This window comes from Rhinatrema bivittatum, chromosome 4, assembly GCF_901001135.1.
Source record: "Rhinatrema bivittatum chromosome 4, aRhiBiv1.1, whole genome shotgun sequence".
Lineage (NCBI taxonomy): Eukaryota > Metazoa > Chordata > Amphibia > Gymnophiona > Rhinatrematidae > Rhinatrema > Rhinatrema bivittatum.
In genome coordinates, this window is record NC_042618.1 from 213,899,223 (window position 1) to 213,924,350 (window position 25,128).

At 49.1% G+C, this 25,128-nt stretch overlaps 1 protein-coding gene across 1 annotated transcript in view; it reads right to left on the reverse strand.

Moving 5' to 3' along the window:
• The window catches only part of BSN (bassoon presynaptic cytomatrix protein), a 618,895-nt gene that overhangs the window by 69,283 nt on the left and 524,484 nt on the right, over positions 1 to 25,128 (reverse strand). Inside the window, exons 9-10 of the mRNA XM_029599675.1 lie at positions 21,283 to 21,423; positions 196 to 250 (exon numbers count right to left, since the gene is read on the reverse strand). Of these exons, the coding sequence (XP_029455535.1) occupies positions 210 to 250; positions 21,283 to 21,423 (182 nt within the window). The 3' untranslated portion in view covers positions 196 to 209. The remainder of the gene's footprint in view (positions 1 to 195; positions 251 to 21,282; positions 21,424 to 25,128) is intronic.

Consider the following 25,128-nt stretch of genomic DNA (forward strand, 5'->3'; position numbering starts at 1 on the left):
CTCTTCTGAATATTGCCCTCAGAGCATTTTTAGTTTATAGATCATTCCCCATAACATCATCATAAATGTATTGCCCTTTATTATGCTGATATGAAATACAGCTGATTATGCACACACAATATTTGCATAGCTAACAATTCAGAGCATATACAGAATTGCACTGATAATCTATCAGTGCATTAGCCTATAACTTACCCTATGGCTTTTCTTCACCAAAATGAAGTAAATTTCTTGCCAAAAGCAGAGACAGCTGTGAATTGCAAAGATGACAAATTGGACAGTTAATATAATCATTTGACAATGTGTTTTCAATTTTCAAAACCTGTTAGTTGCAGATACAGCATCTCACATAGGATGCAGATTTATATAAACCAGTACCCACAATTCAGGGAGGAAGGGGAGGTGGGGAGGCTCCTCAGGCCAATAAACCCCCAGCTTTTAAAAAATCCTTTGAGGGGGTTCAGGCACTATGCCCAACATATGTTTGAGAAATTTAGTGGGGTGAGTGATCAGGCCTGCAGGCCTCCAAAGATATTTTGGTTTGTCTCCACTTAACTGGTTATATTTTAAATACAGTCAGTTAAAGCTAACGTTATCTGGATACATATACCTTAATAACTTTCAACCAGGGGGACGGAAGAGAGAGGAAGAGAAAGGATTTTCAAGCCTAGAGACCTGCAATTTAAATATTAGTTTTGCAGGGCTCTAGGATCTTGGGAATGTTTGACTGGGGAGGGGGTTAGGGGAATGGACCACAAGGGAACTGTATTTTGGGGGGTTTTCTACATTGATATCATGAACATGTCCATGGTTAAGTTTAAATGCTCTCTCGCTCATATCTTGTCATAGCCAAATAACTTATTTGACTAACTCCAAATATCAAAGTTAGATAAATATGATTTCTTGCTATCTCAGCTCTGGCCTGGAACGCCCACCCCAAAAAGCCCCGACATTATCCGTGTAAATTTTAGCAGGATAAGTCATTGTTCATCTTAAATTTAGATGGATAAGTACCAAGGATATTCAAAAGTAGGCATTTATCCAGATAATTCAAAAGTTATCTGGATAAATGCCTTTGAATATCAACTCCAGAGTTCTATGCACATACATAGTTTTGAAAATCAGGTCTTTAACTTCCATTCACTTCCCTCAGAAGTAAATGGAAATTAAAACTTAACTTCAGTTCCTGAAGTGAAGTTTCAGTGCTAAAAGGGAAGGAAAAAGGTGCACTAATTTTTAGCACACTTTGCTGCATTTGAAGTAATTCCATATTTAGCTCCTTAGCATGCATTTGTATGGAAAGTGAACTAAAATTAGCTTACTTTTTTATGTCTCTCTTAGCACACATTTTTTGTGTACTAAAATCTTTATCATGTGGGAAGTAATTTTAACATACAGAAAATATGACCTAAATCCAAAGTAAAGCAGTATGCTAAGCCTAGGGCACTTTACTACAGAGGTCTCTTTTTATTTATTTATTTATTTATTTATTTATTTATTTAACAATTTTTATATACCGGCATTCGTAGGACACATCATGTCGGTTCACAATTAACTGAGAAAGGAAATTACAATGAACGAGGATAGAGAGAGTCAACGATATTACAATGAACTAGGAAGATGTGTAGGCCTTGAGTTCCTGAAAAACATCTGTATTATCATACCTTCTGTCTCTCCTTGTGCATTCGAAACAATGACACTACAATTTAAGGCTGAGGAAGAGGAGCTTCCCTTTAACCAATGAGTGAACAGGAGGCAGAAACTAAAAATGGCAAAGAAAACCAAGCAGACAAGGAAATTTATGAAAGCAAGTGGGCAGCTAGTTGGAACCTCTTGCTGGTTGGGTAAAATTCATGCTACTGGGTACAACCATGACCCTCCGTCTTACAGGACTTTACCCCAGGAATACCCTTTCTGCCTTTGCCCTCCTCTTCTTCTCTTTTTTTTTGCCCTTTTGCGTAAGTTTTTTCATGGGAATCTGTCTTCTGTCCCTTGGGCTTTGTTGCAGTATTTCCTGCTAGCTATTTTTGCTCCATCAGCTGATTTGCCCCTTTCTATTATGGATATGGACCTTCATTTTCATTTTTTTATTTTATTTTCGCCAGGAATTGATCAGTCTCTATTACGACAAGAACAAAAATGAGAGAAATCAATGGAAAAAAACCATCATTTTTCTGGGATAAATTCCCAGGAAAAATAAAATAAAAACTGAAAACAAAAGTCTGCGATTATAGAGCATATAGACTCCTTCACAAGCTACCAAGGTTCATTGTCATGATGTCAGGGCAGAAGTATTCTAGCTAGCATTAAGCTTGGGTTTGTATGGGTTAAAGGCAAGTGTCTTAACTCTGAGTCACAGGGTGATTTGGGGGAAATGTAGGCTAGGAGTCTGCATGGATCCTAGATGTAAACCCAGTAATCCCACCCCAGAGGAATTTGATTGGTCCTCAGGAATTCAAAATTTCACTCTGGGAATTGTCGGATTTACAGTCTAAAAAGACCCCAGCAACTACATAACAGATGTCAGAGGACCCTGGATTTATTCCTTATCTGCATTGAGCAACTGTTGGACCCTTGGGCCAAGGTGGGGTTAATGCAACCCATTGGTAGGAACCTACGGATCCCCACCATCGGCAGGCGGAGAGGGCTGATGAACAGAGGCCTGCTGGAGCTTCACCAATACCAGCCCTCGTTCCCCACGGGTTGAGCCTTTGGGTGCCAGGGCCAGCTGGACTTAGGTGGGCCTCTGTATGTAGTCGATGAGGAGATTGAGTTCAGCCCAGAGACAGCAGGAGAGAGATGGTAAAGTCTTACACTGGACGAGGTAATGTCCTGGAGACTCGGGTGCCTAAGGAAAAAAGGCAGACAGGGGGCGCCAAGCAAGAGCAGGTCGAAGCCTGAATTGTCCAAGTCCAGGAGGTAAGCAGATGAGGTTTTGAGGAACAGGCTTGAGTCAGGGCTGGTGGCAATCTGGAAGCAGTGGCAAGCAAGGCTGAGGTCTGATCAAGGAGATAGTCTAGAAACGTAGTCAGGCAATGCAGAGGTCCAGGTCTGGAAAGAGGCAACGACGTAGACTGGCAATGCAGAGGTCCGGGTCTGGAGAGAGTCAATGGCATGGTCAGGCGAAGCAGAGTCAAAGTCCGTATAGGCAATCCATAGAAAGGTGTAAGGCAGTAATGTAGGAACAAGGAGACAGGAACCAGGATCACACGAGGAACAGGAACGAGATGAATCTCTGAAGAGGCAACGAGTACTTGACCAGCGAGGAGACCTGTTGCAAAGGCAAAGCTAGGGAGCGGAGCCCGGGCTTAAGTACTGGTGTTCCGCCGACGTCAACATCCGGGGCCGCAACTAAGTTCCCGCCACGGTCCCTACTTAAGCCTTGGAGATGTGCGCGCGCCTAGGGAGGGGGGCATGGCACCGAGTAGCAGCGTCTCTCCGTGGGTCACATGGAGAGGCCCGACGTGAAGCAATGGACGTGGAGGGACAGCAGCTGAGCCGGAGGCACCAGGGGAGGCCTGAGGATGGAACTGGCGGCCCATCGCTGCCAGAGAGAAGGAACCAGGAGCTGGAGTCACTGCAGATAGGTGAGGGGGCTGTGTTGCGGGTCTGCTGCGGACGGCATGCGTAACAGTACCCTTCCATTACGCCCCCCTCTTGGAGGTCGGGGTTTGCCCAGATGGGCACGATGAAAGTGCAGGAGGAAGGTTTTGTCCAGGATGTTTTGAGCTGGTTCCCATGAGTTTTCTTCGGGACCGTAACCCTCCCAGGAAAAGAGGTATTCCCACCGGTGGTCCCTACGTCGGACATCAAGGACTTCATGTACTTTGTAGGTCGTATCAGTTTCATCCACCAATGGAGGTGGTTTAGGAGCTTTTCGGGAAGGCCAGGACAAGACCATTGGTTTTAGAAGAGTTATGTGAAACGTATTATGTATTCCCAGAGTAGGAGGCAGCCGAAGCTGGTATGTAACTGGTCCAATGCATCGGGTGACTGAAAAAGGCCCAATGTACTTTGGAGCGAATCTTTGAGACGGTATCTTGAGTCGGATATTCCGAGTGCTTAAACAGACTTTCTGGCCGGAAAGAAATTCAGGGGCCGAGCGTCGGTGACTGTCAGCAGATCTCTTGGCCCAGGAAGCGGCTTGACATAAGAGAAGGTTCTTCTGTTCCCATAAAGCCTTAAGGGCATCTGCAGTAGCCTGCGCCGCAGGAGAGGGTACTGATAATGGTATGGGCAATGGTGATCGTGGTTGTTTTCCATAGATGATGGAGAATGGTGACGTGCCTGTAGCAGTGGCGATGTGGGAGTTGTGAGAAAACTCTGCCCAAGGAAGAAGTTCGGACTAATTGTTTGGCGGTTGTTAAAGTAGGCGCGGAGAAAGGCTTTTAAGGAGAAATTAATTCGCTCATCTTGTTCGTTGGCTTGAGGGTGGTAAGCGGTTGTTAGACTGATGTTAATGCCGAATTTTTGGCAGAGAGCGCAACAATATCTAGCAATGAATTGTGGACCTCTATCAGAGACAATGTCCTTGGGTAGGCCATGTAATCTAAAGACGTGGTGAAAGAATAGGCGTGCCAGTTCAGGAGCAGATGGTAGGCCTGGTAGAGGGACGAAATGGGCGATTTTTTAAAAATCGATCTATGGTTACCCATATGATGGTATGGCCCTTAGAGGGAGGCAAGTCCACGATGAAATCCATAGACAAGTAGGTCCATGATTCCTCGGGAGCTGGAAGTGGCTGGAGTAAGCCCCAGGGTCGACCGACTGGGGGTTTTTGCTGTGCACAAGTGTTACAGTATTCGACATATGCTTTAGCGTCAGAATCCATAGTGGGCCACCAGAAGAAACGCTGGAGCAGCGCCAAGGTTTGTGCTCGCCCTGGGGGACCAGCAAACTTTGAATCATGTGCCCACCGGAGGACTCTTTCTCGGAGTCGTCGGGGCACAACAGCCTTCCCAGTAGGGACTGGGTGAGTAGCAGATAAGCAAATGCAAGCTGGATCTATGATATGACTAGGTTCTTCCGGAGTATCTTCAGGCTTGAATGAGCGTGATAGAGCATCTGCCCGGAGGTTTTTCTCAGCTGGACGGTAACGAAGCTCAAAGTTGAACCTGGAGAAGAATAATGCCCATCGGGCCTGACGGGCGTTGAGACGTTGGACGTGGCTCGGATGTTCCAGGTTCTTATGGTCAGTGAACACAATGAACTTGTGTTGAGCACCCTCTAACCATGGGTGCCACTCTTCAAGGGCTAGTTTGATGGCAAGTAACTCGCGGTCTCCGATACTATAATTCTGTTCCGCAGGCGAGAACTTGCGAGAATAAAATGAGCGTGAAACTGTGGATCCAGAAGCAGTGCGTTGGCTCAGGACCGCCCCAGCCCAGATCGTGGAGGCATCCACTTCTACTTGAAAGGGGCGGTTTGGGTCTGGGTGATGGAGACAAGACCCCTCCTGGAAGGCTTCCTTGAGGTGGCAGAAGGCTAAGATGGCTTCTGGTGTCCAATTTCGGGAGTCTTGTTCCTTGCGAGTCAGAGGGGCAGCCAAGGTTGAATAGTGTGGAATAAAATGGCGATAATAGTTTGAGAATCCTAAGAACTGCTGGAGGGCTTTAAGGCCCACGGGTTGCGGCCAGTCTCAGATTCCTTTTAACTTAGCAGGGTCAATAGAGAATCCTCATTAGGAGATAATGTACCCGAGGAAAGGCAGACTGGATTTCTCAAATAAACACTTATCCAACTTCGCAAATAAGTAATTTTCACGAAGACGCTGGAGGACAATGCAGACATCAGTGCGGTGTGTGGCCAAATCTTTAGAAAAGACGAGGATGTCATCCAAGAATGCCAAAACCTTGGTATACAGCAAATCTCTGAAAATTTCGTTCATCATTTGTTGGAAAACTGCGGGCAAGTTACAGAGACTGAAGGGCACCACCAGGTATTTGTAATTCCTGTCTCTGGTGTTAAATGCTTCCAAATGTCGTCCGGGCGGATTCATACCAAGTTATATGCCCCGTGTAGGTCCAACTTGGTAAATATGGATGCTCCATGCAGGCGATTGAATAGTTCTGAAATCAGTGGCAGTGGGTACTTGTCCTTACGGGTAATAGAATTCAGGCCACGGTAGTCAATACACGGCCTGAGAGACCCATCCTTCTTGGTCACAAGAAAGAATCCTGCCCCAAAAGGAGAGGTAGAGGGGCGGATGAATCCCTTTGCAAGGTTTTCTAGAATGTACTCAGTCATGGCTTTTGTCTTTGGGAGAGACAGAGGATACGTATGCCCTCGGGGAGACGTGGTCCCAGGTAGGAGGTCTATGGGACAATCAAACTTCTGAAGAGGTGGGAGAAGGTCTGCTTTTTGCATGGAAAATACATCTTTGAAATCCGCGTAAGGAGTGGGTATACCAGAAGAAGCGGCAGCCAGAGGAACCATAGGTGGCGGTACTACTTTATGTAGACAGGACTGGTGGCAGGTGGAACTCCACTCTACCAGTTGCAGTGAACCACAATCAAATTGGGGAGAGTGACGTTGGAGCCAGGGTAGTCCTAAGACCACCAGATGAATGGATTTCTCTAGTACTAGTAGTTCAATGTCTTCTATGTGGAGGGCACCAGTGCGTAATTGAACTGGCTCAGTGGTGAGGAATATTCGACCGGGTAACGGTTCCCCATAAATGGAAGCTATGCACAGGGAAGTCTCTAGCAGACGGGTTTTTATACCCAGGAGTTGAATTAGATTCTTAAGGATGAAATTACCTCCTGCTCCGGAGTCCACCAGAGCAAGAACTGGGAAGGACCAGGAATCTCAAATCAGGGTAACCTGTACAGACAGTTGAGGGGCCGGAGATGTTGCGCCCAATTTCAGGACCCCTTCTGAACTCAGACTGGGAAGTTTCCCAGATGGACAGGGCAAGTCTGTAGATGGTGGCCAGGTGCTCCGCAATACAGACACAGACTGATTTGTCTCCGCCGGAGGCGCTCTTCCGGTGTCAGCCACCCACAGCCTAACTGCATGGGCTCTTCTGTCTTAGCCACAATAGAGACCCTACCTGTGGCAGGGGCTGGTGGTTGGTGGTGAACGGGATTGAACCTGAGAAGGCTTCTTGGGCATCCGACTCTCCCGGCGACGCTCTTGGAGACGATGATCAATTTGGCCCGTCAAGTCTATAAGGTCCTCGAGGGAGGAAGGGAGCTACCGTGCAGCCAGCTCATCCTTCAGCTGGGAGGAAAGTCCATCCAGGTAGATAGCTCGCAGACAATCTTCCTGCCAAGCAAGTTCAGCAGCCAAAGTCCGAAACTCAATGGTATAGTCAAAAAGACTTTTTTGACCTTGACGAAGGTGTAACAAACTTGAGCTTGCCACAGCATGCCACCCTGGATCATCAAAGTTCCATCGGAACCCATCCTTGAACTGAGACAACTCATTTAGAAGGGAGTCCGATCGTTCCCATAGGGGAGAAGCCCAGGCCAGCGCTTTCCCTTCAAGCCAGGATGTCCTGTACCTGATATGTAATGTCCTCTTCTGATGCCAGAGGTTGGGGCTCAGGTGGTTTCTTGGAGAATTCGGACAAGATAAGAGGCTTCAAAAGTGAGATGTGGAAGGCGTTATGAATCTTGAGTGATGTGGGCAGGCAGAGACTGTAAGTGACTGGTCCCAGCTGGTAAAGTACGGGAAACAGCCCGATGTATTGGGGGCCGAAGCGGGCTGGAGACAGTTTCAAGCGAATAAAATGAGTGCTGAGCCACACCTTGTCTCCTGGGTTGAAATGTGGAGCTGCCCGAGGATGGGCATCGTAGAACTTCTTTGACTTTAGAGCAGCTTGCTGAAGAAGTTGTTTGGTGTGGTCCCAAAGTTGATGTAATTCTTGTGCGGTAGCCTGCGCCGCTGGAGAAGATACAGACAGAGGTAGTGGAAGAGGAGGCAGAGGCTGGCGACCATATACTACTTGGAAGGGTGAAGACCCAGTAGTTGCAGACTGGTGGGAGTTTAAGGCGAACTTGGCCCAGGGTAGTAAGTCGGACCAGTCATTCTGCCGAGAGTTCACGTAAGCCCGAAGAAATTGATTCAGGGTTCGGTTTTTCCTGTCTGCCCGTTAGCCTGTGGATGATAGGCCGATGTGAGGTCCAGGGCGATATCAAATTTTTTACATAGTGACCTCCAAAATCTGGCTGTAAATTGTACACCCTGGTCTGAGAGGATGTGTCTCGGGAGTTCGTGGAGGCGAAAGATGTGGCGAATGAACAATTTCGCCAACTCCAGGCTGAGGGGAAGACCAGGTAGTGCCACGAAGTGAGCCATCTTTGGAAATCGGTCCACAGTGACCCAAATGGTGTTGTTGCCAGAGGAAGCAGGGAGGTCCATAATGAAATCTGTGACTATATGGGTCCACAGTTCACTGGGTGCAGAAAGGGGTTGTAAGAGGCCCCAAGGATGGCCCGCCGGAGGCTTCTGACGAGCGCAAGTGGGAAATGATTCGACATACGCTTGAGCATCTTTTTTCATGGTCGGCTACCAGTAGAACCTTTGGAGCGTGGAAAGAGTTCTAGCTTGTCCGGGGTGACCTGCCAGTAGGGAATCATGCACCCAGCGGAGGATTTTCCTTCGAAGTGGTCGGGGAACTGCCGTCTTCCCAGGTGGCACAGTGAACGTGGTGGAGAGGAGAATTTTAGATGGGTCAATGATGTGTCGGGGAACATCCGGAACATCTTCTGTAGTGAACGAACAAGAGAGTGCATCAGCTCGAGCGTTCTTATTGGCTGGTTGGTATCGTAGTGAGAAATTGAACTGAGTAAAAAAGAGAGACCAGCGGGCCTGCCTGTGATTGAGGTGTTGTGCATGGTGGAGATACTCAAGGTTCTTGTGGTCAGTGTATATCGTGATCTGGTGCTGTGCTCCCTCAAGCCAGGGACGCCACTCTTCGAAAGCCTGTTTAATTGCCAGCAATTCCTTGTCCCCGATCCCATAATTACGCTCAGCCAGGGAAAAGCGTCGGGAGAAGAACAAGCATGGGTGCAAGGTGTGACTGGCCGAGTGCTGGCTGAGTACAGCGCCAACTCCAACATCAGAAGCGTCCACTTTGACGATGAAGGGTCGTCTGGATGATGCAGGCATGGTTTTTGCAAGAAGGCTTTCTTGAGTTCCTGGAAGGCAGTCACGGCTTCGGGCGACCACTGAGAGGGGTTTGCCTCCTTGCGAGTCATGGCTGTGATCGGGGCGGTCAGCATTGAATAGTGTTGGATGAACGACCTGTAATAGTTTGTAAAACCAAGGAATCTTCGGAGCGCTTTAAGGCCCGTGGGTTGAGGCCAATCGCGAATGCTCTTGGCCTTTTGTGGATCCATTTGGAAACCCTGGCTCGAGACCACATAGCTTAGAAATAGAACAGACTCCTGGTCGAAAGAACATTTCTCCAGCTTGGCATATAACTGGTTGTCCCTCAGACGTTGCAGAACATTGGTGAAGCCCTGGTGGTGGCTCTGGAGGTCTTGAGAAAATACCAGGATGTGGTCCAAGTAGACCACAATGCAGCTATAAAGCATATCTCTGAAGATTTCGTTCATCGTATTCTGAAACACCACTGGAGCGTTGCAGAGGACAAACAGCATTACCAGATATTCAAAATGGCAGTCACGGGTGTTAAATGCGGTTTTCCATTCGTCGCTCTCGGATCCTGACCAAATTGTAAGCTCCTCTGAGGTCCAATTTAGTAAATATTTTGGCCCCCTAGAGCCTGTCGAAGAGTTCAGAGATTAACGGCAAGGGGTAACAGTCCTTCTGGGTAATCTCGTTTAAGCCGCGGTAATCTATGCACAGCCGGAGGGAGCCGTCTTTCTTTCCCCCAAAAAAGAACCCTGCTCCTGTAGGAGATTTGGAAGGCCGAATGAAGCCCTTTGCCAAGTTCTCTTGTATATATTCGGACATAGCCTTGGTCTCAGTTAACGAAAGTGGGTAAACCCTTCCGCGAGGAGGCTCAATGTCAGGCAGTAAATTTCTAGCACAATCAAAGGAGCGGTGAGGAGGCAGGGTGTCTGCTGCCTTCTTAGAGATCACATCCGTGAAAGAGGAGTACTGCAGGGGAAGACCCGGAAGGGATGTCGTGGTAACCAAGCAGGGCATCGGGGACACGACCTCCAAACATCTCCTATGACAGGAGTTGCCCCACTGAGTCAGTTGTAGAGTGCTCCAATCAAATTGTGGAGTATGTAGTTTTAACCACGGTAATCCATGGACCACAGGGTGTATACCCTTGTCCAGTACCAGAAAGGAAATGGTCTTTGTGTGTAGAGATCCTGTGCGTAGTCGAATGGAGACCGTGGAGAAAGTAACTTCGACTGGTAGAGGTTCACCATGGATGGAGGAGAGCAGTAATGGTGTTGGCATCCGGACGGTGGGGATCCGAAGATGTTCCATGAGTCTTCTTAAGATAAAATTCTCACCGGCACCGGAGCCTACCAACACCAAGGTGGGGAATTCTTGAGCATCCGAGTAAATTGAGACAGGCAGGGTTAATGGCGGAGAGGGTGACATTAGGCTTAGGAGAAGTCCTCCGGCAGAACCTAGGCCTGGGAGTTTCCCGGACAAAGTGGGCAGGAGGGTACCACATGGCCCAGTTGGCCACAATACAGGCAGAGGCCCGATCTTTGATGTCTATGCTTCTCCTTTGCAGATAGGTGACCGTGGCCCAATTGCATTGGTTCTTCCTCCTCGGTGCCTTGTGGAGCAGCAGTTGGAGCGGACAATGTGGGGCGGCTGCGTGGAGTACCTGAAGCCGTCCTGTTGGATCCTTTGGTCTCGTGTGAACGCTCGCGAAGACGGCGGTCGATACGAACGGCGAGGTTAATTAAGGGATCCAATGCTTTAGGAAGTTCTCTGGCTGCTAATTCGTCCTTGATACGCGGTCTCAGGCCTTCGAGGAATATAGCACACAAACAGCCCAGGTCCCAGTGCAATTCAGATGAAAGGGTTCTAAACTCGATGATGTAATCGGTCAGAGGTCTGGAACCTTGTTGCAGATGCAGGAGCGTAGAACCGGAGATGGCCTTTCAATCTGGGTCGTCGAACACAGAGCGAAATAGGGTGAGAAAGTCCGGCAGGACCTGAAGGATCGGATCTGTTCACTCCCAAAGGGGTGATGCCCAGGCCAATGCTTTTCTACCGAGGAGGGATAAGATGTATGTTGTCTTGGAAACTACATCAGGAAAATATGCAGGCTGTAAAGAAAAGTGCATATTGCACTGGTTCAAGAAGCCCCTACACAATAGGGGTTCACCTGCGAAACGAGGAGGTGCTGGCATAGGCACCATAGGCTGGAATGGAAATGCATGCAAAGCTGGGCTTGACTTGGCAGGCATCGAGGCGGAGTCCAGCCGATTATTCAATTGGTTTATGGCATTAGCCAAAGTCTCCAGAATTTTCTGATGTTCCGTAATTCGCTGGGTGAGGTCAGGGATGGCCTGGAGCGTCGAGACATGTGCCGGGTCCATGGACTTGGCAATCTGTTAGGATTTGTGAGTATGTGGGCCCTGGACCGAGGTGAGAGATGGTATCGCCTACGGGGAGGAGCTCTGTCAACCTCACCATCAGTAGGCAAGGTTTCAACTGAGGGTGTGCAGAGCAACAGGTGCTGGAGAGAGAGAGTGAAGAGAAGAGGGCAGAAGAGCTAGAGATGGTGACCCCAGGAGGTGGAGCCACGGGGCGCCAGCACAGGGAGCTGACGACGGTTCTAGCAAGAATGTCCTTTGAAGCTTTATTAAAGAAACAGAGTGACAATTCCCGTGGAGCGGGGAGTGATTCAGAAAGTCACACAGACGCTGAGGTGCCACAGGTCTGTGCAGTGGGGAATACCCACGGAGGAGTCCTCTGTAGAGATGGATGGTGAAGGTCCAGACGGGGTACACTGGTGAGGGTTCCTCAGTAGCGATGGTATGGCAAAGGCCCGCAGAGCGGGGTACACTGATGAGGGTCCTCAGTAGTGTGGTATGGCAATGGCCCGCAGCGCGGGGTATACCGGCGAGGGTTGCTCAGTAGCGTTGGAACGGCAATGTTCCTCAGAGCGGAGTACACCGATGAGGGTTCCTCAGTAGCGTTGTGTTGGATTCGTGGACCCTTGAACTGGCTGAGACAGATGAAGACTCACCGTGGGGAGGCCCACTGTGGATGTCAAAGCTGTGAGGCAGCTCAGAGCAGGAGACCAGAGGGATATTCACCACTAGAAGCCTGAGGTCTCCCCAGGAGGAGCCCGTTAGGACCTGAGCCGCTTGGACTTACGTACGGTCTCCTGAAGGCCGGGGTCTGAAGAGGAGTTCCTGAAGATTGAGAAGAGAATGGCCGAAGCCAGGAGGCCAGCTGGAACTTCACCACTGGAAGCTCGCAGTCCCCCCGAGAGGAGCTCGTGAGGACCCGAGCCGCTTTGACTTAGGAGGGGCCTCCTGGACGAGAGCTGGAGTCAGGAACCAGTGGAGCGAAGCCAAAATCAGAAGCCATGGACAAGCCGAGGTCAGAGGCAGTCGTCAGAAGCTGAAGACAGAAGCCAGAAGTCGGAAGCCGGAATCAGAAGCCACTAGTCCAAGCCGAGGTCAGAGGCAGTCGTCAGAAGCCGAAGACAGAAGCCAGAAGTCGGAAGCCGGAATCAGAAGCCAGTAATCCAAGCCTAGGTCAGAAGCCAGTAGTCAGAAGCCAAAGACAGAAGCCAGATGTTGGAAGCCGGAATCAGAAGCCAGTAGTCCAAGCCGAGGTCAGAAGCCTGTAGTCAGAAGCCGAAGACAGAAGCTAGTAGTCAGAAGCCGGAATCAGAAGCCAGTAGTCCAAGCCGAGGTCAGAAGCAGGTAGTCGGAAGCTGGGGTCGATAGCCAGAAGACAAAGGTAGCAGGGTTTAAATACCCCTGCAGCGTCTGACGTCATCTGGGGCCGTCCTGCCTGTTACCGTGCTAGCCCCTTTAACTCTGGAGCTCCTGCGTGTGCGCGCCTAGGGGGTGGGGCCAGCCACGACGGATTGGCGGCATCTCCCTCGAGGAGAAAGCGCCGCGGGAGAGGACCCGGCGGGCCTTGCCAGCCGAAACAGAGCAACCGTGGGCCTGGCCGGCCCCGAGGTGAGTGGCAGGACCGGGGCACGGCCCGGTACCGTAACAGTATCCCCCTCTTACGCCCCCTTCCCGGGGGTTTTGGCTTTGCCGAATGATCCAAGTGGAACTGGTGGAGAAGACCCTTGTCCAGGATGTTAGAGGCTGGTTCCCACATGTTTTCTTTGGGACCGCAGCCCTCCCCTGAAAGGAGGTACTCCCATCTGCGGTGGTGGAACCGTACAACTAGGACGTCCTTTACTTGGTAGACCGAATCCTCCTGGGCTGCGGGAGCGGCAGAGTCAGGAATCTTCTTATGGAAGACGAACAAGACCAACGGCTTGAGCAGCGAGACGTGAAAAACGTTATGCACTCGGAGCGTAGCGGGAAGGCGAAGTCGGTAGGAGACAGCACCCACCTGTTCCGTGATGGGGAACGGGCCAATGTACTTCGGAGCCAAGCACATAGATGGAACCCGCAGGCGAAGGTTTTTGGTACTTAAGCACACCTTGTCCCCAGGAAGAAGTGCTAGGACCGGACGTAGCAGATGGTCCGCGTACTTCTTCGCCGTGACTGTGGTGCATTGCAATTTCTCCTGAGTAGAGCTCCAGAGGCTGCGTAGTTGCTGAGCTATGAGCTGCATGGCAGGTGAAGTGACCGCCAATGGTAAAGGCAAGGGAGGTCGGAGGCGTCTTCCATATATCACCTGGAAGGGTGGTCTACCAATGGCCGAATGCCTATGGTGATTGTAGGAGAATTCTGCCCATGGGAGTAGAGCCACCCAATCGTTTTGTAGATCTCCCACGAAGGCTCGAAGGAAGGCTTTCAGAGTCCGGTTCGTGCGTTCCGCTTGACCATTACCTTGGGGATGAAAGGCGGTCGTGAAGTCCAACTGGACCCCAAATTTCTGCAGAGTGCCCTCCAATATTTCGCCGTGAATTGTAAGCCCTGGTCGGAGGCAATGTGGAGGGGAAGTCCGTGTAAATGGAAGATGTGCAGGGTGAACAGACTGACGAGTTCAGGTGCTGTTGGCAACTTAGAGAGGGGGACGAAGTGGGCCATCTTCGAAAACCTATCGATCGTGACCCATATCACAGTTTTCCCTTCAGACCGTGGCAAGTCTACGATGAAGTCGGTCGACAAATGGGTCCAAGGCTCGGTGGGGATAGGCAATGGTTGGAGAAGCCCCCAGGGCCGACCAGGTGGCATCTTCTGTCGAGCACAGGTCAGACAGGAGCTAACATAGAGACGAACATCTCTCCAGACCCGAGGCCACCAGTAATATTCGGTCAGTAGGTCCAAGGTCTAAGCAACCTCCGAATGTCCTGCTGTCAAGGAGTCATGAGCCCATGACAACACTTTCTTGCGCAGGCGAGTAGGTACGACCGTCTTCCCCATAGGAACCACCTCTGATGCTGCAAGGAGGACCTTGGCTGGATCGAGGATATACCGAGGTAGTTCCAGGTTCTCTTCAGTTTCCATTGTGCGTGAGAGAGCATCTGCCCTAATATTCTTGGAGCCTGGCCGGTATCGGAGGAGGAAATTAAATCTGCTAAAGAAGAGCGACCATCGCGCTTGTCGAGAATTTAGGCGTTGGGCCTGGCACAAGGATTCCAGGTTTTTATGATCCGTATAAACAATCACGGGGTAGTGGGCCCCCTCCAGCCATTGCCGCCACTCCTCTAGCGCAAGCTTGATAGCCAGGAGCTCCTAATCACCAATACCATAGTTTTTCTCTGCCAGAGAGAATTTTTGAGAGTAATAGGAACAGGGTAGAAGTTTGCCTTTAGTGGATAACTGGCTCAGGACAGTCCCTACTGCAAGGTCCGATGCATCCACTTCCACAATGAACTGGCGCTGCGGATCTGAGTGGTGGAGACAGACATCAAGAAGAAAGGCTTCCTTCAGATTCTGGAAGGCAGTTATCACCGTCGGGGACCAATTCTTTGCATCAACACCCTTCCTGGTAAGGGCCGTGAGCGGGGACACCATTCGGGAGTAGTGGGGTATGAACTGGTGATAGAAATTGGCGAAGCCCAGGAAACATTGTAGAGCTTTAACCCCTACCGGTTGTGGCCAATCTCGAATGGCCACCACCTTATCAGGGTCCATATGGAAGCCCGTGGATGAGACTATATATCCAAGGAACGGTAAGGATTCCTGCTCAAACTGGCACTTCTCTAGCTTGGCGAAGAGGCGATTATCGCAGAGTTTCTGTAATACTTGCCACACTTGTATGCGGTGTGTGGGTAAATCCTTCGAATAGACTAAGACGTCATCAAGGTACACTATCACCGAGGTGTGCAGCATATCCCTTGAGACCTCATTCATAAGGTTCTGGAAGACCACAGGGCGTTGTATAAGCCAAAGGGCATGACCAAATATTCGTAGTGCCCATCTCTGGTATTGAATGTGGTCTTCCATTCATCGCCGGGTCGTATCCGTACCCAATTATAGGCACCCCGAAGGTCCAGCTTGGTGAAGATCTTAGCTCCTTGTAGACGGTATAAGAGCTCAGGGATCAAAGGCAACGGATATCTGTCCCGCTGCGTGATTGCTTTGAGGCCACAGTAATCAATGCAGGGTCGGAGTGACCCATCCTTTTTACATAGAAACATAGAAACATAGAAATGACGGCAGAAGAAGACCAAACGGCCCATCCAGTCTGCCCAGCAAGCTTCACACACTTTTTCCCTCATACTTATCTGTTTCTCTTAGCTCTTGGTTCTATTTCCCTTCCACCCCCACCATTAATGTAGAAAGCAGTGATGGAGCTGCATCCAAGTGAAATATCTAGCTTGATAAGTTAGGGGTAGTAACCGCCGCAATAAGCAAGCTACACCCATGCTTATTTGTTTTACTCAGACTATGTTATACAGCCCTTATTGGTTGTTTTTCTTCTCCCCTGCCGTTGAAGCAGGGAGCTATGCTGGATATGCTTGAAGTATCAGTTTATTCTTCTCCCATGCTGTTGAAGCAGAGAGCCATGCTGGATATGCATCGAAAGTGAAGTATCAGGCACATTTGGTTTGGGGTAGTAACCGCCGTAACAAGCCAGCTACTCCCCGCTTTGTGAGTGCGAACCCTTTTTTCTTCTCCCCTGCCGTTGAAGCAGAGAGCTCTGCTGGATGTGTGTAGTATCAGTTTTTTCTTCTCCCCTGCCATTGAAGCAGAGAACTATGCTGTATATGCATAGAAATTGAAGTAACAGGCTTATTTGGTTTGGGGTAGTAACCGCCGTGACAAGCCAGCTACTCCCCGCTTTGTGAGTGCGAACCCTTTTTTCTTCTCCCCTGCCGTTGAAGCAGAGAGCTCTGCTGGATGTGTGTAGTATCAGTTTTTTCTTCTCCCCTGCTGTTGAAGCAGAGAACTATGCTGTATATGCATACAAAGAAGAAGCCGGCCCCGGTGGGGGAATTAGAGGGCCGAATGAAGCCCCTGTCCAAATTCTCCTGAATGTATAAGGACATGACTCGAGTCTCTGGAAGGGACAAGGGGTAGACCCGTCCCCTAGGATGCATAGTACCCGGGATCAGATTTATGGCACAGCAAAGGGCCGGTGCTCCGGGAGGAGTTCAGTTTTCTCCTTAGAGAAGACATCTTCATAGCCCTGGTACTGTGCCGGGAGTGCCATGGGTGTGGTCAGGAGAGGCACACTGGGATGAGGAACATTAGTTAGACAGGAGTCAAAACAGGACAGGCTCCAAGCTGCGATCTGAAGGGTGTCCCATCGTATGACTGGGGAATGCTTCTGTAGCCAGGGTAAGCCCAAGATGATGGGATGCATGGACTTCTCCAGTATAGGGAATGAGATCTCTTCCTTGTGCAGGATGCCGGTACGAAGGACCAAGAACTTGGTGCAAGTAGTAATGCTCCCCGGAAGGAGGGTACCGTGAATCGAAGACACCCAGATAGGAGGAATTTGGGGTTGGACCCCAATTTGCAACTGCTGGACGAGGTCTGCGAGAATGAAATTCCCTCTGGCTCTGGAGTCGATCAGAGCCAGCTTATCAAACGTGCCCCCAGGGTAGACGAGGGTAACTGGTACAGTACATGAGGAGGCAGAACATGTATTACCTAGGGTCAGCTCCCCTTTGATCCCTAGGTTCTGGCGTTTCCCGGCCACTCACCACATTGGGCCAGGAAGTGCCCCTTGCCACCGCAATAAATGCATTGCCCTTGAGCGCGGAGTTGTCTTCTCTCCTCCTGAGAGATGGGACTTCGACCTAACTGCATAGGCTCTACGTCTTGGTTTCCGGGAGAGGCAGAGGAGGAGGATACCGGTCGGGGAAATGTAGGCCCAGAGTTACTGGGTTTACGACCGGACCTCCCTTCCCGAAAATGGTGTTGAATATGGCGGTCCACCCATCCAGCCAGATTGATCAGGCTGTTCAGGTCATCCGGGAGATCTCTTGCCGCTAGCTCATCCTGGAGTCTTGGAGAGATACCTTCCAGGAATATACCGTGGAGGCTGTCGTCCCTCCAGTCTAGCTCGGCTACCAGGGTACGGAATTCCACCGCATACTCGGCAAGGGACCGGTTGCCTTGATGTAGCTGAAGTAACTCAGAGGCGGCAGTGGGCCTGCGAGAGGGCTCATCGAAGATATGTTGGAAAGCTGCGACAAACTGTTCCAGATTCGCAAGGCAGGGGTCCTGACGCTCCCATAGTGGGGAGGCTCACGCCAGGGGTTTCCTGTCCAACAATGAAATAATATAGCTGGTTTTAATCCGATCCGTAGGAAACTGGGCTGGCAGTAGGCTGAATCGGATGTAACACTGATTGAGGAATCCGCGGCAGAGCTTCGCTTCCCTAGAGTACTGAGAAGGTGCTGGCAGTTGTGTGGGCGAGGCCGGTCCGATATTGGCCGTGGCTACAGGTACTGGAGGACTGAATGTAGCGGCTCCATCTACCCGATCGGCTAGTCTCTGCACGGTCGTCATCAGGGAGTCAATGCAGATTTGCTGTTGTTGCAACCGCTGTGCAATTCCGGGAATGGCTTTCAAGCCCATGGCGTCCGCTGGGTCCATGGCCTTGCAAACTGTTGGATTTGTGGACCCTTGAGCCGGCAGAGACAGATGAAGACTCACCGTGGGGAGGCCCACTGTGGATGTCGAAGCTGGGAGGCGGCACAGAGCAGGAGACCGGAGGGATCTTCACCACTGGAAGCCCAAGGTCCCCCCAGGAGGAGCCCGTGAGGACCCGAGCCGCTTGGAATTAAGTACCGTCTCCTGAAGGCCGGGGTCTGAAGAGGAGTTCCTGAAGATTGAGAAGAGAAGGGCCAAAGCCAGGAGGCCAGCTGGAACTTCACTACTGGAAGCTCACGGTCCCCCCGAGAGAAGCTCATGAGGACCTGAGTCGCTTGGACTTAGGAGGGGCCTCCTGGACGAGAGCTGGAGTCAGAAACCAGTGGAGTGAAGCTGGAATCAGAAGCCGTGGACGAGCCGAGGTCAGAGACAGTCGTCAGAAGCCGAAGACAGAAGCCAGAAGTCGGAAGCCGGAATCAGAAGCAAGTAGTCCAAGCTGAGGTCAGAAGCCAGTAGTCAGAAGCCAGAAGTCGGAAGCCGGAATCAGAAGCCAGTAGTCCAAGCTGAGGTCAGAAGCCAGTAGTCAGAAGCTGGGGTCGATAGCCAGAAGACGAAGGTAGCAACTAGTAGTTCTCAAAGAGAGTGAACCTTGTTGCAAGGCAAGGACCCAGGCCTAGCTGCAGGGTTTAAATACCCTTGCAGTGTCTGACGTCATCTGGGGCCATTCTGCCTGTTCCTGCGCTGGCCCCTTTAACTCTGGAGCTCCTGTGAGCGCACGCATGCCTAGGGGGCGGGGCCAGCCAAGTCGGATCGGCAGTGTCTCCCTCGAGGAGGGAGCGCCGCGGGAGAGGCCCTGATGGGTCCTGCCGGCCGGAACGGAGCAACTGCGGGCCGGGCCGGCCCCGAGGTGAGTGGAGGGATCGGGGCACGGCCCAGTACCGTAACACGTTGGTATGGCAATGATCCGCAAAGCGGAATACTCACAGTAGTAGAGCGAAGTTCCAGAGGAAGCCCCGGGGCACAGGGCAAGTAGCAGTTCAAGAAGCAAGGCCCTCCGAGGAGCGTATAGCCAGAGACAGATAAGGCCCCTGAGGAGCGGGTACCCGGAATGTCTCTCGTCAAGGATGCAGGAGCTGGAACGCAGGTCCGGAGTGAGCGGATTCAGCAATGAGGGAACTCGTTGCCAAGTCGTAGGCAGGCAGGGCCAGCCGGCTTAAATGTCCAAGAGTATTGACGTCATCTGGGGGGGGACGCCCCCGAGGTTCCCGCCATGATGTGGATAAGACTGGCCTAAGGGCGCGCGCACGCGCCTAAGGAACTCCCAGGGCAAGATGGCGGTCAGCAGCAACATGCCGTGCGGGAGGGCCCAGGAACTAGGGCGTGCAGGCCAGCGGTAGCTGGCAGAGGCCGCCAATCTCCCCAGAGGAGTCGATGCAGGAAGGCATAAGGTGAGCAAGAGCGGTCGGAGCCGTCTGCGATTGACGGGCGTAACATATGTATGTTCCACTGTTTACTCTGTGTAGCTGATTGATGAAAATGGGAGACCTCAAGACCCAAAAATACTCTACTCTAAATTCCACAGTTCACCCTAGTTTCTGAACACTTCAAAGGCAAGGAGCTGAGTTGAGCAGACCAGGAAGCTGACTTGTGAACACCTGACCTAAGAGTATCAATGTATCTTAGGAACCTCTAAGTATCCAATATGTATAAACTAATATATCTTAGGAACCTCTAAGTATCCAATACGTATAAACTACTAATTTGTAATCTTATTGCGCTCTTGGTTATTTGCCTCCTTCTACTCTCTTTTCCGGCTACCTATGCTTCCAAGTTTTATCCTCCTTGTTAATTGTAACTTTGCTCCTTTTGTTAAATGATTGTTTATTGTTAAAGTTTCTTACCCCCGTTCTATGTAAACCGATTTGATATGGTTATTACCATGAAGGTTGGTATAGAAAAGTGTTAAATAAATCAACATAAATCAACATAGTAACACACAAAAATAATAAAATGTAAGAATTTCCCAAAGGGGAAATAAAGGGAAAAAGAAATAAAAGAAAAACAGAACTAAAGCATAGTTTGAGAGCCTAGCAACTGAGAGGTTTGTCATGAATAACTTGGTTTTGAAGAGTTGTTGGTCCAGGGATCACTTGCAGTCCTGATCATGAAGAGCTTTCCAGTAATCTCTTGCTATGATGATGCACACAATGCAATGATTTGACTCATGTTGGGGTGGGGGGGGGAGGAGGAACCTACAAGAAGTAGTAGTTACTACCCTAAGCAACTTGCTGGGCAGACTAGATGGACTATTTGGGTTTTTATCTATCATCATTAGCTTATGTGTGTTTTCACGGAAGCTACTTATTGCCACAAATGTCCTTGAGCTGTCTTTTTTGACATTGATCACAGCTGTTTGATCAAATATGGCTGTCACGTCATTATTCCAATTGCACTGCAGTGCTTCAAATTCACAAATCAAATAACTTTTTGCATAATACTTTCTAAAAGATTAGCTTCTGATTTCTCAAATAAAGCCACACATGTATAGTTTAAGCAGAATCACCTATCTTGCTACTATTTTTTTAGTGGCTTCTTGCTCAGAATAGGAATATCATTTTCACTGTCAGTGTCATATCCATTATTTTCTTAGTAGAAACTGAATTAAATTTACCACTTGACCAGGCACACAACTATCTCTGTAATGCGTATTCATGGTAAAGTAATAGGTACTGAATACTTTTTTCTTGCCCAGTTGCAACTTCCAGCTCAATCAGCAGCTGATCCTACTGGGGTTATCATACCTTGAATCTTCATACTCAGCTATCTCGGAATCACTCTCTCATTTTAACTCCCTTTTTGCTTCTCAGCTAGCCAAGCCATCATAGTGACAAGCCTCAGTTAAGAGATACAGGCCATAGCTCCCTCCGGAATCTATTATGCATACACACTGAGCTTGGCCAGTAGTAGGTGTCACTTTTATGTGATCTATTTATTTATTTATTTAATAGTTTTTATATACCGTCATTAAGTGATGACAGATTTCCCCCCAGGGAATGTGAATGCTGCCTCCACTGCCTCCCTATCCCCTACTAGCATGAGGAGTATGAGGTGGCTCCAGCAATGGAACTACAATAGCATTGCTGCAGAGCCACTAGATATGCCCTGAATATATTTTAAAAGAAGTGTTTTCCTTTACCATCAGTGAGTTTGCCTGCTTGTTCTGCTGCTGTGCCTGGAAGAAGTTTTGAGAACATGCTCTCTCCTTCTTGGCCTGATTGTCCAGGTGCTGCCCCAGCAGGTGTTGTAGCTCCTATTGGCTTCTGACCCACTTTGATACCTGTCAAAGGAATATAATAAAGAATCCTAAGGAAAAACATAAAACTAGAAATCCTGTTTCAAAGTATTATATGTACAAATTTAGAAGTGCTAGGAAATGAGAGTGGATAAGGAGGAAAGAAGAATGAGAAAGAATAGAGAGGAGACATTAGTTGGAAAAGTGAAAGGGAAAAAAGGGAGCATAAAAGGTAGAGTGAGAAAAGTGGTCTAAATAAAAGGGGATACAATGGAAGGAAGAATGAGAAGGGATGGGGAAGTAAGAAGATGCTCCAGGAAGGGAGAGTGAGAGAGAAACGTGGATAGAGAATAGGGATGTGCATTCATTTTAAACAAATAAGAAATCCAAATAATATCAGGTATCTTTTATTTATATTTTGCAAAACAAATGCAAATGGCCAGTGCCTCAAAAAGCAACAAAATTGTTTGTTTGCATTTGTTTTGCTTGTCCCAAGACTCTAATGAGAAACTAAAACTGCAAGGCATTCTTTCTTTTGAAGGCAGCTGCCAGACAGCACACTAAGCACAGTGCTTAATGCTTAGCAATCAGTGTTGCCACATTTGACCCTAGACTTATCAGATCTGGGGTTGGCAAAGGAGAGGGAGAGAACAAGCCAGGATACAGTACAATCAAGGCGAAGCATTTTTTTTTTATCCTAGCTGGCATCTACATGGACTGATAGTAACTTCCTCCTTTTTTTCAAGCTCATAATGACAGGAAGTTTTAGAATGCATTATTTTATCTTATTTTGTCTCTGGCTGCTGGGAGGGAAAGATGTAGGATTTTAAGCAGTGCGAGCTGAAGAAATATTCAGAAAAGGCAAGTTCTGGCTATACTGCTTTCATTTTCTCAGACACAGACACACAATAAGACACTTTCTTACGTGTCTCCACTGTCCAAAATCTTCTCCTATCTATTGGGGTCATTTATCAAAGGCTTATCGCACACAATACAGCTGTATCTCGGGCGATAAGCCTCTATCGCATGCGAAAAGGCCCTTTTCGCGAGCGATAGCATGCAAATTAGGGGGAGGGGAGGAGTCGGGGCAGGGAGGGGGCAGAGTTGGCTGTGTCTTCGTTGCCGGCGATAATGTTACCAATGTTATTGTCGGCAGTAGCGCACCAAATAGCCCCACCTTTCACGGTGGCACTAACCGGTGTGAAGGCCGGCAGCTGGCACACCACGATGGTGCGAAGGTTGGGGGCTTTTGCAAGCCCGCCCCCCTTTGCCCCCCGTTTTTGCTGGATTCATCATTCAGTGATGAATGATGAATCCAGGCCTATGTTTTGCAAATTTACAAATTTTGCTTTTACGAGTATAACCTTGGACTCGGAGTGTTAAAGTTTGTAAAGTAAACTTTGTAGCGTTGTGATGGTTTTTTTTATATTAAACTATGTCAGGGATGGCCAACTCCAGTCCTCGAGAGCCACAAACAGGCCAGGTTTTCAGGATATCCACAATGAATATGCATGAGGTAATTTGCATGCACTGCCTCCATTGTATACAAATCTATTTTATGCATTTTCATTGTGAATATCCTGAAAACCTGGCCTGTTTGTGGCTCTTGAGGACCAGAGTTGGCCATCCCTGAACTATGCCATCTGTGGAAAAAAACGGTACCTCTCCACTATTAACCCAGGGACATTTAGGCATTAGGCAGACACTTATTCGGAAGGCACTGGCTGTGCAGCAGAGTGGCATTCTTTTAAGCAAGATAGTGTGTGCCTATGTGCATTGCAGTCTATGCCTGTGTGTTTCCACACTGGTATGTGTGTGTTTGTGTAAGAGAAAGTAGTAAACACACACTAACTCACAACTTGTAAAAAAACCAAACCCCTTTCCAAAGACAGTGGACACTAAGAAGTGGGCACTTCTAGTCACTGTGCCAAATTGTCATCATGCCACAAATAATGGGAGAAAGAAGAAAGTGCTGTGGTAATGGCAGAGGGATTTTGATGCCTCTGTGCTATTTGTCATGCCCCACACTCTAAAAGGTGAATTTTAAAAGCCCAACGTGCGCCAAAACCAGAAGATACGCGAATGTGTAGGGTGAGTGCGTGCCAAGCAGATTTTAAAAGCCGCCCAAGTAGGCACGTATCTTCCGCTGCGTGCACAAATGAAAAGTTCCCAAAAAGGGACGGGACATGCGTGTGGTCTGGATTTCAACTTCAAATTAGCACGTAAAAACTTACATGCAGAGTTGTGCGCCAGGATCCCCTGCTGTATAACTTTACTTCTGTTATGGAGGACGTGTAAGTAATAAAATAAAGATAAATAGATATATTGGCAGGATTTTAAGGGTCAAAGCTAACAGGAGAGAAGGGAGGCTTTTAAACTGGGGGGGGGGGGGGGGGGGGGGTTGGGTTTTCTGGATGAACTGGAAACAAACTGGGAAACTGGTAATGGCTTTGGTGCGCATGCCTTTTAAAATCCCGCCACTTACACGGTAGAAATGGCATTTGTGCGCATCCACTTAAAATTGAGTGCACATGTGCATGCATTTAGGTTATTTTATCGCATGCATATATGCATGTGTATATTATAAAATGGCCATGTCCCTGGATGCGGGCTGATGAATGCATGCACATGTGCCCAAGGGCCTGCTAAAAACTTACTGTCCATGCCAGTATTACTGAGGATTTCTTGCTCTGTAGGGGTTTTGTGGTGTTCATGCCACTATTGTGGCATGCTGTTTTTTTCATAAACTGTGTCATCTCTGGAAAATAAATACCACTACCAGGCACAGATGGGCACTTTCTAGCGCAGCGGATCTCAATCAGTGTGTTGCAACAGACCAGTGTGTTGCCAAGCACCAGCAGGTATGTCGCGCACTTCCTGGTCTCCCACTGCTCTTCCCTCCCTCTCCTCACCCCAGTGACACACACACAAAATTCTTCAACGAACATTGCTGCTGCTCCTGCCTGGGCTATCAGTACATTCAAGCCCAGAGAGAAACGGCAGCAGTGTTCGTGGAAGTCAGCAACAGCAATATGGCCTTTTCTTCTTCCTGCCCCTTAGCCAGAAGAGGAAGTAATGTTTAGCGAGTGCGCGGGAAGAAGAAAGGGTCATGCTGCTGCTGCCGCCGCTGCAAAAATCATGTCCCAAGGCTCCCTCCACCTACTGCGATCGCGGGAGCAATTCCGTCTCCTTTCTGAGTCAGTCCTTCACTGCCGTAGACCCAGGGCAGCTAATTGACGGATTTTCCAAATAGTTGTGCGGCAGAAAATCCCCTCGGCCACATTTTTAGCTGACTTCTCTGTACTGCGATGATTGCAGCACAGGAAAACAGTTGAGTGTTGCCTTCTTACCGCTGCCTGGCTGGGGGAGTCACTCCTCCTACACTTCCCTGTCTGTCATGACCCTGCTTTAATAGCAGCATACCGGCTCTCTTGTGTTGTAGCTGCCATGTCTACAGGGGTAGGGGGTAGTGAGACGGAGAGAGTGAGCCAGTATGTGTAAGTATGTGAGAGAATGTGTATGATTGAGACTGTGTATGTAAGTAAGAGACAGAAAGCATGTGTGAGAGCAAGAGACTGGTCAGAGAGGTGACTGGTGTGTGTGTGTGTGTGTGTGAGAGAGATTGGTCAGGGAGGTGACTGGTGTGGGTGTGTGTGAGAGAAAGGGAGATTGGTCAGGAAGGTGACTGATGTGTATGGAGAAAAAGAAAGATTGGTCAGGGAGGTGACTAGTGTGTGTGAGAGAAAGAGA